Source organism: Labrus bergylta, chromosome 7, assembly GCF_963930695.1.
Source record: "Labrus bergylta chromosome 7, fLabBer1.1, whole genome shotgun sequence".
Lineage (NCBI taxonomy): Eukaryota > Metazoa > Chordata > Actinopteri > Labriformes > Labridae > Labrus > Labrus bergylta.
The window spans coordinates 21,470,224-21,486,621 of record NC_089201.1 but is presented as its reverse complement, the minus strand read 5'-3'; the positions used below and the strand labels follow the sequence as shown (position 1 = coordinate 21,486,621).

General features: G+C 40.5%; 1 protein-coding gene across 9 annotated transcripts in view; it reads left to right on the top strand.

Moving 5' to 3' along the window:
* Positions 1 to 16,398, top strand: part of srpk2 (SRSF protein kinase 2) — a 74,989-nt gene that overhangs the window by 33,910 nt on the left and 24,681 nt on the right. For all 9 annotated transcript variants that reach the window (XM_065957014.1, XM_065957012.1, XM_065957011.1 and 6 more), the window contains one exon: positions 15,169 to 15,320. In XM_065957014.1, the coding sequence (XP_065813086.1) occupies positions 15,169 to 15,320 (152 nt within the window). The remainder of the gene's footprint in view (positions 1 to 15,168; positions 15,321 to 16,398) is intronic.

The window sequence follows — 16,398 nt, the reverse complement described above, 5'->3', positions numbered from 1 at the left end:
TTGGGTAACAGGCGCAGATTACCTGCATCATCAAATCCAGCACAACCAACAACAGTCTGCCCTGACAAACCAGAGCCCAGCAGAGCTTCACTAGCTTTCCCCTCTCTTACCAACTCCAGCTTTAATAGTTCAAGTTTTAACCTTTCACTTTCCAAAGCCACCTTCACCTCTGCCTCCCTACCTTTCTGTGCCTGTTCTACTCTAAGCTTTTCAAGCTCCAACTGAAGCTGCAACTTTTCCCTTTCCCAGTTAGCCTTTTCCCTTTCTAACTGCATATACTGTTCAAAAGACAACTCCTGGAAACTTTATCTCAGGACCCTTACTCTGCTCAGGTTCCAAAAGGCCTACTGAAGCTGCCAACTCCTCAACCATGACCCTCAACTCAGCCTTTTTAGGGATTTGCTTTTTTCCAACCTAAATGCACACCTAAATCAACCAAATCTGCCTTTGCAAATTGAGACAATGTTCTACGACAAGCACGTTTGCAAAAACTCGGCAACCAAAGGGTTTTTATGTTAGGTTGACATACTGTAAACAAAAATAGACACCTTACCATGACAAACTGTCACCACTTGAAGAAAAACAAATGTGGTGCAACACACAGTGCACAACCATAGAGAGGGCTGATAAAGAAAAGGAGCCTTCCCCTCCTGAACTGCCTATCCAAAATCTTAATAACTCAACCCTACAATCTTCATATGTGTACTGGCGGTGGGTACTTACGCGACTAGAGCATGCTTGCAAAGGGGAAGGCTAATTGCCTTCAGCCAATGCTACGGATGGCACCCCCAAGACAACTGCTTTTACGCCACACGGACAACATACAAAAAAAAATAAAAAACTTGAAAGTGGAGGGCATAAGCCAGGCTGCCACAGCTTTCTGGCTCTCTCTTCCTCTGGACAGCATAGACTAATTTCCCTCTGCCTTTGTATTTTTTGTGTTGTTTTGAAATAAACTAGACTTTAGAAGCAAGTTGACTGTGTGGACCTCCATTGAATGTTAGGGCCTACACAAGCTGGTCATAACAACCCCTATTTGCACGGGATTAGTATAACCTGGGGACCTCTGGTAATTGGGATTTATCCCTCATCATCCATCGTCAGTGTTCGGTACGGCCCATTCTCACTGGATAAGCAAAGTCTGTAATGTACTCATAGTTACTGACATTTCTGATTATAACAAGGAGGCACTGACACCCACCTTGGAAAGTGATTGAATGGTTAACTAGCAACAATAAATAAAGCGCTTTGCTCTTTCTTTTAAATTCTATACATATAGGCAATGTAGTGCACCTCACACTTTGCAGGCGGCAATGCCTTAATGTACACATACTGTTAGCAATATAAAGGTATTTGATTTGAGCCTGTTTAAAGAAAGAAAATGTTTCATACTGCTACAAAGCATGTCATCCATCAAATCACTCTCCGACATTTGGTTCTTCTGATGGATTATATTTCGTTCTTCCCCTGGGTCTTTTTCATACGCAGCGAGATTAGCCGGCTGAATTCGCAATAATATTCAGTGAAAACCTTAGTTTACATTGTCAAACGCAGCCTCCGTTATTCTCAACCAGGAAAAGTGGCAGATAATCTGCAGAAACCTTCTTTTAAAAAAATGCTCAAATTACTGAGAACTGGATTGGGGGAATTCTTGGTAAGATCTCATGGTAAGCTGTTGTGTCTATTCTTGTTAGTTTTATTATGGTATATACACAAAAAAAATATATTTTAAACTGCAGTTTTGTTGGAGCAAATATTTTCGAGTCCAAGTAGAAACCTCTCCTCTTTTTATGCATGGTTAACAAGGAAAAAGACGCTTCTCTATGTGCACACATATGACTGAATTTACAATTCATACAGTCATACAGTACATACACATGGCTTCTCATGAGGCTTTGCTGTAACTAAGTGTGGGCGGATGTAACCTCCACAATAACAGGCTTTGTGGCCGGCTGACGTCATTGGAATGTATAAATACAGAATGCAGAGAATGAGTGCACTATATAGAGAGAGTGTAAAGTGCAATGCACAATAAAAAAGATAGAGCAGATACCCATCAGCTATGTGTGCGAGAAATGCTGGAAGATGTTTCTATACTGAGCAGAACACCAGACTAATGGCCTTTTTTTCCACAGAAAACACACATGATGCATGCAAAAAAAAAAAAAAACATGAATGAGAACATGATTTTCTTAGTGTGCATGCATGTTTTGTAGTTTTTGCTTATGTGGTTTTTTTTCATTTTTGCACTCAGGAGACAGAAATGTGCTTATCCCACTGGGTCTGCAGCCATGTCACTTGACTTCCACTGCCTCAAGGCATTGTGTGTTTGTTTGTTTTTTTGCACACATGCGCAAATATGCTGCCCCACCAGTCATGAACAGCTCCTGTTTTCCGATGCAAATTTTATTCCAAGTCAACTGGTTTTATCGCAAGGGATTTCCATGCAGTGACAGATGGGTGCTGCAGGTTTATTTTAGTGCGCCAACGTGGCTGTAATTGTGGTGTATGTGTGGATCCTGCTCATTAGCCTTTTGTAGCCCATCATCTTCAAATGTTTTCTGCAGCGTGTGTGTATGTGTACGCCCTGCATCTTGTATCCACTGTGGAGTTCAGTCAATGCTGCGTAGCATGTGGTCCTGTATCCACCGGCTGCCTGTGGGGAATTTCAGCAGCAGTTGATTCAGACTGTATAGATTAGTTTGGCCTGAACCCTGCTGCACAAAGCACAGTCTTTTATGTCCTTCTGTGTCTATTAATTACCATTGAAACTATGTTTCAGCTTTGACACTGACAAATGCACAAACCGCTGCAATCCCATTTGTATCATAACCAAATTATGGCTTTTATTTCAGATTTGAAACATTTATCGAATGCTTTTTTTCAAGACTTACATTTAGTAAGTGAAGAGGTTCATAGCAACTTTTCAACAGGATGCAATTGGCTGATAGTGCAACACATTTATTGCAGGGAAATGCATTGATTTCTTGTTTTGAATTGTGTATCTTGTTTATTTCCAAACTAGATGTAGACCAGTGGTTACAAGGTTACTGGTGATCTGATCTCTATGAAGGAAATTCAGTTGTTGCTGCAGGAACAATACTTGGCTGCAGACAGGCAATCCATGAGGAATAAAATATTCAAATTAAAGTCTACTATACCTGCATGGAAAATGTTCTGAGGAACAAGACGGATTTAACCATTTTCGTCTGCACCTCTTCATATTAATGTTTCATTTAGAAAGTCTCTTTATCTTCAGTATCTCTAGACCTGCACGTTTATCTTAGTCACGGTTCAGTTCATCTTCAGTGATAGATACCTGTAGCCCGTTGTTTTCATTGATGCATGTGGTGAAGAGGAGTCAGGAGGACACGTGGCGACAGCAACACATCCACAACACATTCCTAACACACAACACATTCCTGCACAACTTTGCTGCTCATTTTGTGGCATACCTGAATTGTCGAGAGCCTCTTGCCAAGTTGGAAGGGCTGGATGGCGTTCAAAGCACTAGAGAGATCAAACGGTGAAGGCCTCTGCTGCTTTTTGGCCTCTCTAGGCCACAGTAAGCACCATGCAGAATGAGATAAAGTAGTCCTTTACACCACTGATGCAGAATCAGTTTCTTTGTGCTTTTTGAGTCCAGTGTTACATCTCTTGAGTAACTGGAAGCTCTGGGACTTCGCTGTTTGCCAAAAAATTCAAACTGAAGTGAATAGCCTAAAGCCTATTATTAGTTTGGGTGACTTACAGGGATCCTCAAACATTTGATTCACTCAGGAATTCGTAGGATTGACGGGAGCTTTGAAAATGCAAATTCAATTCCCACTTACTGGAAATGTTTCTATTTACCTTTTTCCTTCCTGATAGAGACTCTGATGTGTAGGTTTTTCTGGACCAGTAGAGTGAAGGAATTCCAAACCAAAAAAAAGCTTGCTGGTTGCTCCCTCCTGATGTCCCATATTTTAACATGTTTATTTTGAAAATAGATCTCCTTTTACCCCCCACCACCTTAAATATCTGAACTTTAAACATACAATGTGCAAACACTGATTGGTTACCTACTTTTTGCTTACTTATTTTTTTTAAGCCTTGACTAATGTGACAGTCAGTGTAAAACAGATAGTATCTATGGTACTGCTGCATCAGTTTAGATTATTTTCTGAGCCGTTCATTGCAGGTGTAACAAGTGCAACACTTATATGGTGTTTTCTCTCTTGCTTGAATTGTTACTTCTTGTTTTTAAATTCCTGATATATCCATCTAAAGACAAAGAAGAAGTTCAAGAACAAGGTAGCATCCACCTTTGACATTCATAGTGTAAAATAGTATGTGGGCTCTAGCATTTCACCTTATGCTAAAGTATTGAATCAATGTCTGGTGGTGGGAAACAACATCCGGCAGAACCATAATGTGCAGCGAGAGGTTATGTGGGGGCAGTGACGGCAGGCTGCATCCTGAAAATAGTTGTGAGATCTCAGTTCTGCACACAGACGGATCCTCTGGAGGAGAGGAGAGAGTGAGTCAGCTGTCCTGCTGACACGGGGCCGAGATGGTGAGACAGAGAGAGTGAAAGATTAACGATGAATCGATCAGACGTGGAGGCACCACCGTGAGAATGGATAAGCAGAACTGAAGGACACCCGCGGTCTGAAACCCACGCCTTCACAGTGAGAGGAGAGGAGGAAGATGCTCTTGTTGCTTAGGAATACCTGTTACCTTGGTGATCGCTAGACATGTATGAGGTTGAGTCATCAAGTTTGAATGCTACAGCAGTCGACTGTTCAGTTCGGTTTCTCAGTGGTCGGAGGTGTGTTACCTACGATCTGAGTCTCTGAGGGATTAAATGATGAGATCATATCAGTCTGAAACCAGGGGAGGGTGCAAAAACCAAAACTAATATTTCTGCAGAGGACATATACAAAGTTTTTCAAGTTTAAAAAAAAGAACCACTTATATTTGGCCTTGTATTGAAAGACAGGACAGTGAGTTTGTTGACTGTAGCCTCTGTACATGAGGCGTGCAAACTAACCACTAGTCCACTGGCCCCCCAAACAAAAACCCGACCAACATCAGAACCCAAACATCCTCAGAGTTTAGACAACAAAATAACTCACAAGAATTCAGGCAACTTAGGTTGAGACCAAGACGACATAGGATGTAAGAAGAGAAATAAGCCATTAAAAGAGATAGAAACAATAACAAGTGGCTTTAAGATCTAAGAAGAGAAACATTAAAGAATACAAAAAAGAGATAACAATGTGAACCTATATCTGCCTGACTTTGGTAGGAAGAGCAAGCCTTACACAATGTTCAAAGAAAATGTTTAAAAGACAAGTTCTTATTCTGCAGTAATTGAATCATATGTCTTTTCACAAATGAAGAAACAAAATCCCCTTCTTCATTTTCCTTCAGGCTTTTTAAATGTGTGTCATAAAATGGGACAAACGCAGTGAGACCCAGATTCATCACAAGCAAACAGAGAGGAGAAAAAAAGCATTTGTGGAATTCTTCAAAGTGGTTCAGGTCCTGATTTGTAGTTGATGGATGACTGACTGGTAAAGCTCCATAAACAAGCCAAAACATGCTTATGGATTTAAATACTCCAAAGAAATATAAAGCAGCCTTTAATAAAAAAAAAAAAACTTAGCAGGTATTTGAGAGGGCACAAACATCCTCTTCTAACAGTAGCGACTGATTATTTCTTTCCCGACATCATCATTTCAAAAGGATCATAGTCTGTGAAACGTTGTCCCACAGACACTGTCTCAGCTTCAGCACTTGAAGTGGTCTCCAGCTGCGGGACTCTGGACTTTGAATGTCCAGATACTGTCAAAGTGAATGACTGAATTTAACATTAGATCATCACAAGACGTTTCTTGAACATACAGTATGTAGATTCCGCCAGCAGGGGTCTCTCAATCAAAACAATGAGAAAAGATGTCATTGAGGCTGGCGGGGAATCATGGGAGTGATTCACTCTGCTACTCCAGCCCCACCCCCAATGAAGACAAACTGAGTTGACCGTAGTCAAGACGAACGGGCGAAACCGACCTGAAGAAGCGAATATGTTTCACGACAATGTATCCAAGTATAATTTACAAAACGTTTTAATCACAGCAGCACATACAGCAACAGTACGGCAGCTTTCAGTAGAAGTTCCCGCTTCCAGCAGTCTTTGACGTAACATCTGGTGTTTCCATGGCAACAATAAACACGTCTTGTCTGTCATGGCGGCTGCCACGAACGCTAAAATTAAGTATTTGTCTGGTTTGATAACTGTTGGTAATATTAGAGCTAATGTAAGTACTCAGCCAAAAAATAAATAACAATGGTTTAGTTAATTTCTTATTTTATTAAGATAGTTCAGTGTAAAATTCTACATATTACACCTTTATATTACATCTGACACGATCGAAACTTTAAAGGGCAGTAGCCAAAGCCTGAAACAGCTTCTTCTTCTGTGTCATGGACCTCAATAGTTCTCAAAAGCTATTAAAAAACCATCAGCTAGCCACACAGTTGCTCCCTGTGTTTATGCACTGTGTGTTTACTTCTGGTCGTTTCCGCATACACGATCCTGCTGTGTAAATACTCACTGGAGAACCAAATCACGGCTGAAAATAGTCTCCTAATAAAAAAGCACGTCTTACATCTGGTCGAGGAACATGTAGTACAAACAACAGCTGCCCAGCTCATCATGATAAGTTCCGTATCAAAAAAGGATGAAGATTTCCATCTTTAGTAGGAACACTAACAACTAAAATAAACATCTGTTTTAAATCTGGAAAAGGTCATTATGGAGTTCTACAGTTACACTTTGTAGATATTGAGTGAGGATTTTAGCCTGAGTGATACTGGAGTTTTGATGGAGATCATGATATGAATATTCAGGGCTTTAAAAAATAAATAAATCAGATAGCCATAGGGAGGGAACCGTGCGCACCTGAGGATGTGTAGGCTGTGCACTGGGTACCCTGTTGGTCATTTGGAGATAGGGAAGTTTTAGTTTTTTACCTAATTTAATTTCCTTAGAGTGGACATTCTGCTGCATGTTTCTACATTCCATCACATACTGGTATGTAGTGTCTTTGCAGTCATGACAGCTGATTCTTGAAATTTTTGTTACAGAACTGTTTATAACATATATTGATGCTTGTTTTGAGGGTAAATCTCAGACTTGTTTTACCTCCACACGCTTGATAGTTTTAGTGCTTTTTTCTCTAAAGGACATTAAGGTTTCCCTCATTTCCAATGCTTTTGAGATTACAGGCACATCAAATGAACTTGATGGACTTGAGCTTATATAGCACTTTTCTAGTCTTCTGACTACTCAAAGCGCTTTTACACTGCATGCCACACCCACCATTCACACCCATTCACACACTGATGGTAGAGGTCACTATGTAGTATCATCCATCAGAAGTAGTGGGAGCAATGCGGCGTTAAGTGTCTTGCCCAAGGACACATTGGACATGTTGCCCAGATGGGGATTGAACCCTCGACTTTCCAGTTGAGAGGCAACAACTCTACCAACTGAGCCACAGCCGCCCGTAAAGCAAAGTGCAAGCAGAAAACACAACTTATAATCAACAATAGAAATCCATTTAAACAATTATAATTTGAAATGGTGTCTAGAACTCTTGATCCTTAACTCTGCAAGAGAGGGAATAACGTCAATCGTTAGTTATCTAGAGGGTTTTCCATGGGCTCAGGGCACCAGAGGAAGATGCAGTTTTACCAAGTTCAGTACACTTTAAGAAGCAGCAAATCAGTTGACTCATGTTGATCCCAAATTCCACTCCAACAGGGTTGTGATGTAGGCAGGTAGCTTACCAGTAACTAAGGAACAAAAAACCATGTGGGAAGGAACTCAAATCAGGTCAATTTTGTGCTTACTTGCAAGTTTTCTTTGTGTAATGTGCCTGATTCAATAGCATGCTGGTCTGTAGGAAATTTACCAATGGTGCTTGAGATGCCATTGTGGGGTGTGAGTTTGAGTCGCTGACAGCGGGCAGCATGCGTATGTGTGCAGATGTTTGTACATCACACTCGGGTGGGTGTAAAAAGCCGTCAGGGCATGTCCACACACATAACAAGGTGTTGAGGGATGGAAAACTTCTGCAGTTATTTCCAAAGTTGTTGGCTGACAGAGTCCTGTCTCAACCTGTGCTCTGCAGTATTTAAAACATGCATCACTGCTGGAGTGGACAACACAACGTTAACACACATATACACATGGCATGCTCAGCGTCTTTTATATTATGACCATAAAAATGCTAAAAACACGCGGGACATTCCTGAGGGTTCGCTCACTGTGGCCCGAGGCAAGGTGATCACACACACATGTAATACATGTACAGACACACACTTGTAACAGATGAACCATTTCAGTGTTCCTTCCATCCTTTGGATCAGCACATCGCCTTCATTATCCCCACCCTCTGTTAGGGTGGGTTCATTTTGTTTGACCAATGGCTAAACCAGCCTCTAGTAAGCTTTCAGTGAGGAAAATGATAGTGATAGGACCGACGGCTGAGGGTCTCCTTGGTGTGTCAGGTCCTTTAAACGTACATACCATAGAAATACTTGTTGGACTTTAAACACATTAACCACATGGCCTAAAGGCTCTAAAACATAGACTCCTAAACGTAAAGCTTACTGCTGAAGTGTTTGAAGGCCCCCAGCTCAATATAGGCAAAAATTTTCTTAATGTTGTTCGATTGCTGTTTGGTCGCCTTTTTAAAGAATTAACTCAATGCAAAAATGTCATTTTGATCCATTTTAAAATGTTTAATTGGCCGTACAAACGTTGTGTTTTTTCCGCAGAGAGACTCCTGACATTGTGTTGTTCCCCTCTTCTTTTTTTACTCTAATTATGGCTTTGTCTATCCACTTGTTTCTCAACTAATGTAGGTGTTATTTCAAAGTTGTTCCAAATATATGAGACCATGCAGCAAACATTTATTTTTGTGTCTTGCATCTTGTTTACAAATACATTTTTACCCGACTAACCAAGTATTTCTCACAAGTGCAAAAATATTAAAAATCAGACTCAGTCCAAACTTCTAATGAAATTATCATAAATAAACCCTGATCTGATGAGGGCTAAAAATACAGCAGCTTCTGAGCTCAGGAGAGGCAGGCAGGGACCCTTCAGGAGCAAATTGAATCTCCAAGTGTGCAAATTAGTGCCAATAAGTGGAGAACATTGATTATTACACCTTTTAACCAGAGGAGGGAGGTAATCACAGCTGATTGGTTCTTTTGAAACCCCTGCAAATTGTTGAACCTCGGTGACACATTTTAGATTCAGTTCACACCGCATTACATATGATACTGATTCTTCTCATTTACTAGAAATGCTCAAAAAGGTTTAAATCATTAGTTTATGTTGAGGATATTAAACAACAGCACATTAAGACAGAATATATTTTGTAGCACTCTTTAGAGATCAACATATCTGGCAGCTAACAACCTCTTAGGGTCAGATTGACATAATGACACATTGAGGGATGATTCTAGAAGGGCACATGGGCTGTGCAGACGTCCACCAGGGCCATAGGTTTTGATTTCTGTGACAAACATATTTAGTGCAACCACAACATTAGTCTGTTTCCAAAACTGTAATAAGGTAGGTCAACACATCCTGGTTGTGTTTCAATTATGCATCATGATCTTAGCTTTGCATACTACACTATTAAAATGTTAAGATATTACACAACATATATTGGTGAAAGCAGAGAATAACTTTAACATTATGAACAGTATGGGATAATATCTAACTCATGCTTTGACTTTGATAACATTATAAACATGCAGCTTGGTACAAACAACATTTATTTGAAGAACTGTGCACAAGGCAGACATTTTTAATAGCTGTAAATATAATCTTATATTCTATACACATTTTATCCTGGCCTGTCTTACACCTTTTCACTACTTTTTAAGAAAATAGTGTCAGTTTGTTCATAATTCTGTTGACAAACAGGCATTACCGCCTTTGCAGAAACAATGGTACAAGAAATAAGATCTATACCTTTCAATGGAGCTATTTAATATGCATCTTTAAAAAATATGTAAAATATCTCCTTAATACAATCATAGCAAAGAAAAACAACCCACACAATATTTTTCTGCTGACTTTGCCTTTATCAGGTAGTAAAAGCTGTAGAGATTCAAAAAAAGTGATAATCCAGGGAGCCCGTCTACTTTAAATGTCTAACTTCACGCCGTGTTTGAAGGTAATGACCTCACTTCACTGTTGTGTTTTGGTCTTCAAAGATGAGCTTGTCGTCAGCTCGGGGTTTGTTGTTTTCCACTTGCTCAGCAGTAATGCTCTCTCCACCTCCACCTGTCTCTCGGTGTAGTTTAAGGTGGAGCGATGTGCAGCGTGTTTCGGTGTGCAGCAATCTGTTTTGATAGAAACATACTGTGTACACCCACATTCAGTGTGTGCCTTGCTCTAAAGGTTTTCGTGTGTGACTGCAACAAAGCAAATCCTGCTACATCTCTTTTATGAATAATTACTATAATTTGTATTCATGATTGGATCCAGAAAAGAGTCTCTCTATTCCTCTTATTTTTCAGTTTGTACATTTTCTGTATGATACCTCTGTTTTTCACTGCTTGTGTCTTTCTGATATTTCTCCTCTCTTTTTGCCTCTGTCTCCACTTATACTTATCTCGTGCTCTGTCTTTCATTCTGTGAACAGCATTTGTCTTTCTCTCCACTAAACTTTCTATATTTCTCTTTCTCTCTTATGTATCTTTCCATGTCTCTGTTTTTGCATGCATGTTTGTTTTTTCTGTATTCTGTTTTCAATGCACGTGTCCATCATTCTGTCTGTAAGTCTCTTTCTCTTTCTCTCAGTTCCTGGTTTCGTCTGTTTCTCCTTTCTCTCCTGACCTTCTTTCCTCTCCTTTTCTCCTTTCCACCTCTCTGACTGTGATTTCCTCTCCATGTTTTTGATTCCTCTTCATGCTGTCACCGTCCTTCCTTTGCCTGCCTGCCTGCCTGCCTACCTGCCTGTCTGTCTCTCAGGCGGTTGCGTCTTTGCTATCTTAATGTTTTTTGCTGTTTGGCTCAGGTTCAGAAAGTTCCCAGAGGCTAAGTGTTAGTGCAGCCAATGGCAAGACGGGCCGTAAAAAAAATGCTGAGCAATTAGACGTGATGTATGTCTCCCTACGTGACTGCTTTGGTAAAGAAGGAGCATCCTCCTGCAAGGACAAAGCCCACCCCTGCGTGTGTGTGTGTGTGTGTGTGTGTGTGTGTGTGTGTGTGTGTGTGTGTGTGTGTGTGTGTGTAGTTGTAAAATAGCAATGAAATGTCAATGCCAAGTTGTCTTCTGTCCTTCACTGCAGTATTGGAAGAGCCCGTGCCATCGGGTATGTGTTTGTGTTTGTGTGGGTTGGCCTTGCCACCATGTTAACGCTTTGTGTCCTGGAATTTTCTCCCCCCACCCCCCCACCCCCTCTACCTCCCCTCTTCGCTCTGCAGTTGCCATGGCAACGCACCAAGAGGCTCCATCATGTGTCTGCGCCTGTGACCGCAATTTTATAACGGCTCACAAGCACTGGCTTTGTGTGTTTATATTTCTCCTCGTCTTAATTTAGCTTTTGATCATGATGCTGGATTTGCTGCGATGTGACGCTGAATAAGAAAAAAAAAGTGTTTGGCGAGTTCTCTCGGGCTCGGCCTCACTTGTCTCACAGGAAGAGACATCACAGAAACAACGAGTCGTTTTGAGACGTTTTTTGACGATTCGATCGAGTCGATGATAAGGGAATGTATGATTGAATGAAGATTTCTTCTTGCACTGATTCATTTGAGAGCTGCAGTATATTCTCACCTCGAGCTCTTCACACTGTGTTTTTCTGAAGATTAAATTCATATATTACAAGCTTGTTGTGGCAGGAGAACTCGTCGGGCGGGAAAATAAAGAAATGGGAAATGTCCCTCAAAGTAGCTCTGTTCTCCAATCATAAGAGACCTGGATGGATGGCATTGATAAATTACTGAAGGTTTTGCATACATTATTATATGCAATGTTCTCTAAAGTAAGGGTGTACAATATACAAAAGGTCAATGAAACATTTGCCCATATAAAGTCTTTATAGCTACATCGGTATCAGGACTGGTGCAAGCACTGTGCCACTCAAGGTGATAAGCAATTCCCTGCCATCCCTCGTCCCCCTCTGTTGTGCTTAAATAGTCAGCAAAATTACACCATGCAGGGGTCAACATATGGGCATTTTTCAGCTCCATATACATATAAGAAATGTGAGGTAACAGGTATGCATAATACCTTTAAAAGCCTGGCTCAAAACGTATGTACAGCTGGGTCAATACAGCATGTTCAGCTTTCTTCTCCAACAACCACATTTCAGCCCCCTCAAAATAAACAATTCGAGAGCAAATCTCACCCATACAACACCTTCTTGTCTGGGAATGCACACACTAATACACACATGAAGTTTGTGCATTCCCATAATATTCAAAACTTATATGACTATAGACAAACAAAAGCTTATAGCCTACCTTTCTGGGGGGTAGATGGCAAGCTTTCATCTCAGCAAAGGCCTTGCCAGTCCATGAAGTCTCATTGTTTGCTCTGGTGGAGTTTGTGCCGTTGTCATCTTGGTCGGGGGTGAGGCTTTTTTATCCAACACTCTTGAGATTAATGTATCTTAAAACCGAGTCTCTCTGTTTTCTCCTTCCAAATTCTTCAGTTTTATACTCATATACAGAACAATGTGGTTGTTTAAACATGCAGCGTTCTTAGCAAATCCTCACATGGCATGTGTTTACTCTTGGTGCCAAACTAAGCTGGTGTCATTAGGGCAGGCTGCCACTGGCTCATTAGAGACGGGGGGCGTGAGGTGGGCGTAGGATGTGGCTGCAGGAGCCGATTGATGGAATTATTTCTAAGCAATTAATTTTGCTTACAGAAAGCCTACCATAATGTGCAGGCAGAACTGCAGCGGGTTACTTTGCAATTTCTTCTTTGCATTCCATTGTGCATTATGCATACTCTGATGCAGGGATTTTATGAGCCCTCCAAACTATTGTGTACAGCTGTCAAGTGTGTAGGAAAGAGGGGTGTGTTTAAAATTCGGTACATTGTATATATGTGATCACATCATTGTTTTTTAATCTTTGGCCTGGTTTGCCAGGATCTTACATGTTTTTACTTTATCCTGCAGAAGTCAATTGATGTTAAATGACAAAAAAAAGAATGATTTCAGATTGATTCTCCAGAAATCCCTTTGTCGAAAACACCATTTTAAGCTTTTTTAGAAATACAAGTATTTGTGCTTAAGCTCAAAGGGCTATTCTGAGTGCAATAAAGGGCACATGTTCAGCCCGGAGGCTTTGGATTGAATAGTTTGGTTCTTGGTGTTTGGTTGGTATTGGTTTATAACAGAAACATTACAAACGTTCCCAAACTCTCCCCAAATAGCCGTTCGTGCCTTAGCAGCCTCCTAAAGCAAAACACTGAATTTCCTGCCTGATCAATCATTGTAAGTCGCCCTGGATGAGAGTGCCAGCTAAATGCTGTGAAAGTATTGAGGCCTGGAGAAAGAGGCAGACTGAGCTCTGCAGCCTCTTTTATGTTTCCCCTCTCATGGGCTCAGTTCCATTTTAGACGACAGGGCAAGTGGAGCAAGGCCGTCGTAGACTATAGAAGTGAACCCTGGAAAGCTAACTTTTTCTTGTATGTTATTATTTTCTGTTATTACATTTCCAGAGTTGCAAATATCGAGTTATTTTTGGACTGTTTCCATGTTCCTGTCCGTTCCTGTCTGAGGTGTTGTGTGGGTGTTGATTGGTTCAACCTGGATGTCTGAGCTTGAGGCAAAGTCAGACCGTCAAACAATTGCAGTTATGTTCACTCCACATGATCACATCATAAAAAAATCATAGAGAGACATCTGGCTTACAATCCTGCTCTAAAGGAAACAAATAAAACCACATTAAATCTGTCTCACTGTTAGACATTAAGTTCTTCATATGAACATGATTTATTTTGTATACAATTGCAAAATTGCTGTTTAAACACAATTTAATTATTATAAGTATAAATACGACAACAGTGTTTCTTTGTATTGTAGTTTGTATTACCTGATATTGAATATTTCACTGTTAGAAAATGAATTGATTAAGGGCTGCACAGCGAGGTGGTTCCTGGTTCGAATCCCCGTCGGACCTTTGTGTGTGGAGATTGCATGTTGGTTCTCTTGAGAATTGACTTTGCTTATTATAACACTAATACAATCTGCATCAACTGCGTCTAGTAGTTGTACATTTTTCTGTTTTCCTGCTTAAATTTTACTCTAAATAAAAACTTCAGTTTATAAATGGTGCAGAATGAACAGGCATTTGTTTTTGTATGCACTGTACTGTACACTCATAAATGAATGATTTTATTGTGTCAATAACATCAAAGAGGTTTGCCTTAAACAAAGAACAAATCTCTGCATCAACTTAAAACTAGTAATTGAAATAATGTAATAAGGTTAGCATCTTCTGCTGATCAGATTCCGCTTGCTGATATTGCTTGAATAAATACCAGTTAGCTTTGTTTTATTGGGCTGCAAAAAAACCTGTCGTTCATTTTTTGAGTGTTGCCCAGAACTTGACTGTATCGTGTTGTTGTGCAGAGGGTTTGTGAGCATGTTATTGCAGTGCAATCCTAAGAAGTCCCTGGTGTTGTGATGTCCTCGTTCTTCTTGGGTTGTCTGTTGATTAAATATGAGTCCCTATGCTCCCCACCTCATTCTGTATTTGTTAAACAACACTGTGACGGCTGATTTTGTGCCAACTCTTTCATTTATTTTGAAAACAGATAAAAAGCACATCACTTCATTTCCTTTTTTTTTCCCCCTTCGACTGTAAAGCCCTGTCTGACACTATGTAAAAGTGTCCCTGAACTTTGAACTGGTTGAATCACTGTTGAATGGAAGCAGTCAGCTAGAAGTTGGTATTGGATGTTAGTCATCTGCACTTAAAAGTTCACTCTACAGTCACCGTGAATCACAGCTAGAAATACCTAAAACATGTCAAAGTGAAAACTGTACTATCCTCGGAGGTGGATTTCCTGTTAGAAGTTCAAAAGTTATCTGCTTGGTTACTTAACTTTTATCCATCTGTTGTCGTCTTTTCAGGCCTGAGACCCAGCAGAAAGCCCCGTTGAGTGCCCCTCCTCCCCCGCCACCCCCTCCGCCTCCCCCTGAGCCGGCAGGGCCCCCGGAGCCGGAGGAGGAGATCCTGGGCTCCGACGATGAGGAGCAGGAGGACCCCGCAGACTACTGCAAAGGTCAGAACCACACACACACACACACACACACACACACACACACACACACACACACACACACACTCAAGCCTGCTCCTTTCTGTGATTCTTTCCCTCCCCTCTCTCTCTCTCTCTCTCTCTCTCTGTCTCCCCTCCTGATGGGATTTGCAGCAGCTTTGTCAAAGCCATCATGGTAGTTGTGACACGAGCGTTTCAAGGTTGTTGTGTTGCTGAACAGGAAGAAGCAGCAGTCTAGTTTTCTGCAGTGACTCTGCACAGGAAAGACTGTCCTTCCACTCTGAGGTTTATGTTTGTTACTCCTGTAAATACTGTAGAATATCTGCTGGTTAAAGTAGCACAGCATGTTTCCAAAATGATTTTCTTGGTTTCAGTTTTAACACACTAAAATGTATTTTAATCAATACATCATGACGAGTCTTTTTCGGTTGATTTCATCTCCTGTTATGAAAAATCTCACAAAGTACTGTGAGATTTTTTTTAAAAAGAGAAACAAAGACAAACTGTTTGATGCCATTTCAATGAGACAAAAAGACTGAACGAAACAAGAGAACATCACATCATTGTGTTCTGGCTTCTTTTTTCGTTCTGATTCTTCTCGCAAAGCACATTTTAGCACCCTTCTTCTTTCAGTACATTTTAAAGACTTTACAAAAACCTCTAATGCACCGTGTCAGGAAGCACATATCTGATCATAATTCACAGCATTTAATCACAGTGTTAGTATCTCAATCCCCACGTGAAACTTGTTTTGTGTGCTATTTTACAGACTTTAAAATCACACATTTACTTACGTTGATGTTCAGTGAAATATACCTACAACTGATAAAACCCTGGCAGGCTTGACTTCTGCCTCTGCCAGCTGGTAGAGACTTTATTACAAGAACAAAGAGGGTTGTAATGTCTCATGTAGGTAAATATATTCAGCTGAACAATCATTGATATTTTTCTTCTGTAACCCCAAAACAAGCACAACCCTAAAATGACATGCACATAATAACACAGTTATTTTTTCTCTGAATCCTTCGATGTCTTCACCTGATGTGAACTTTGTAGTCCTCTTTTTAGAAGGCAGAATTTT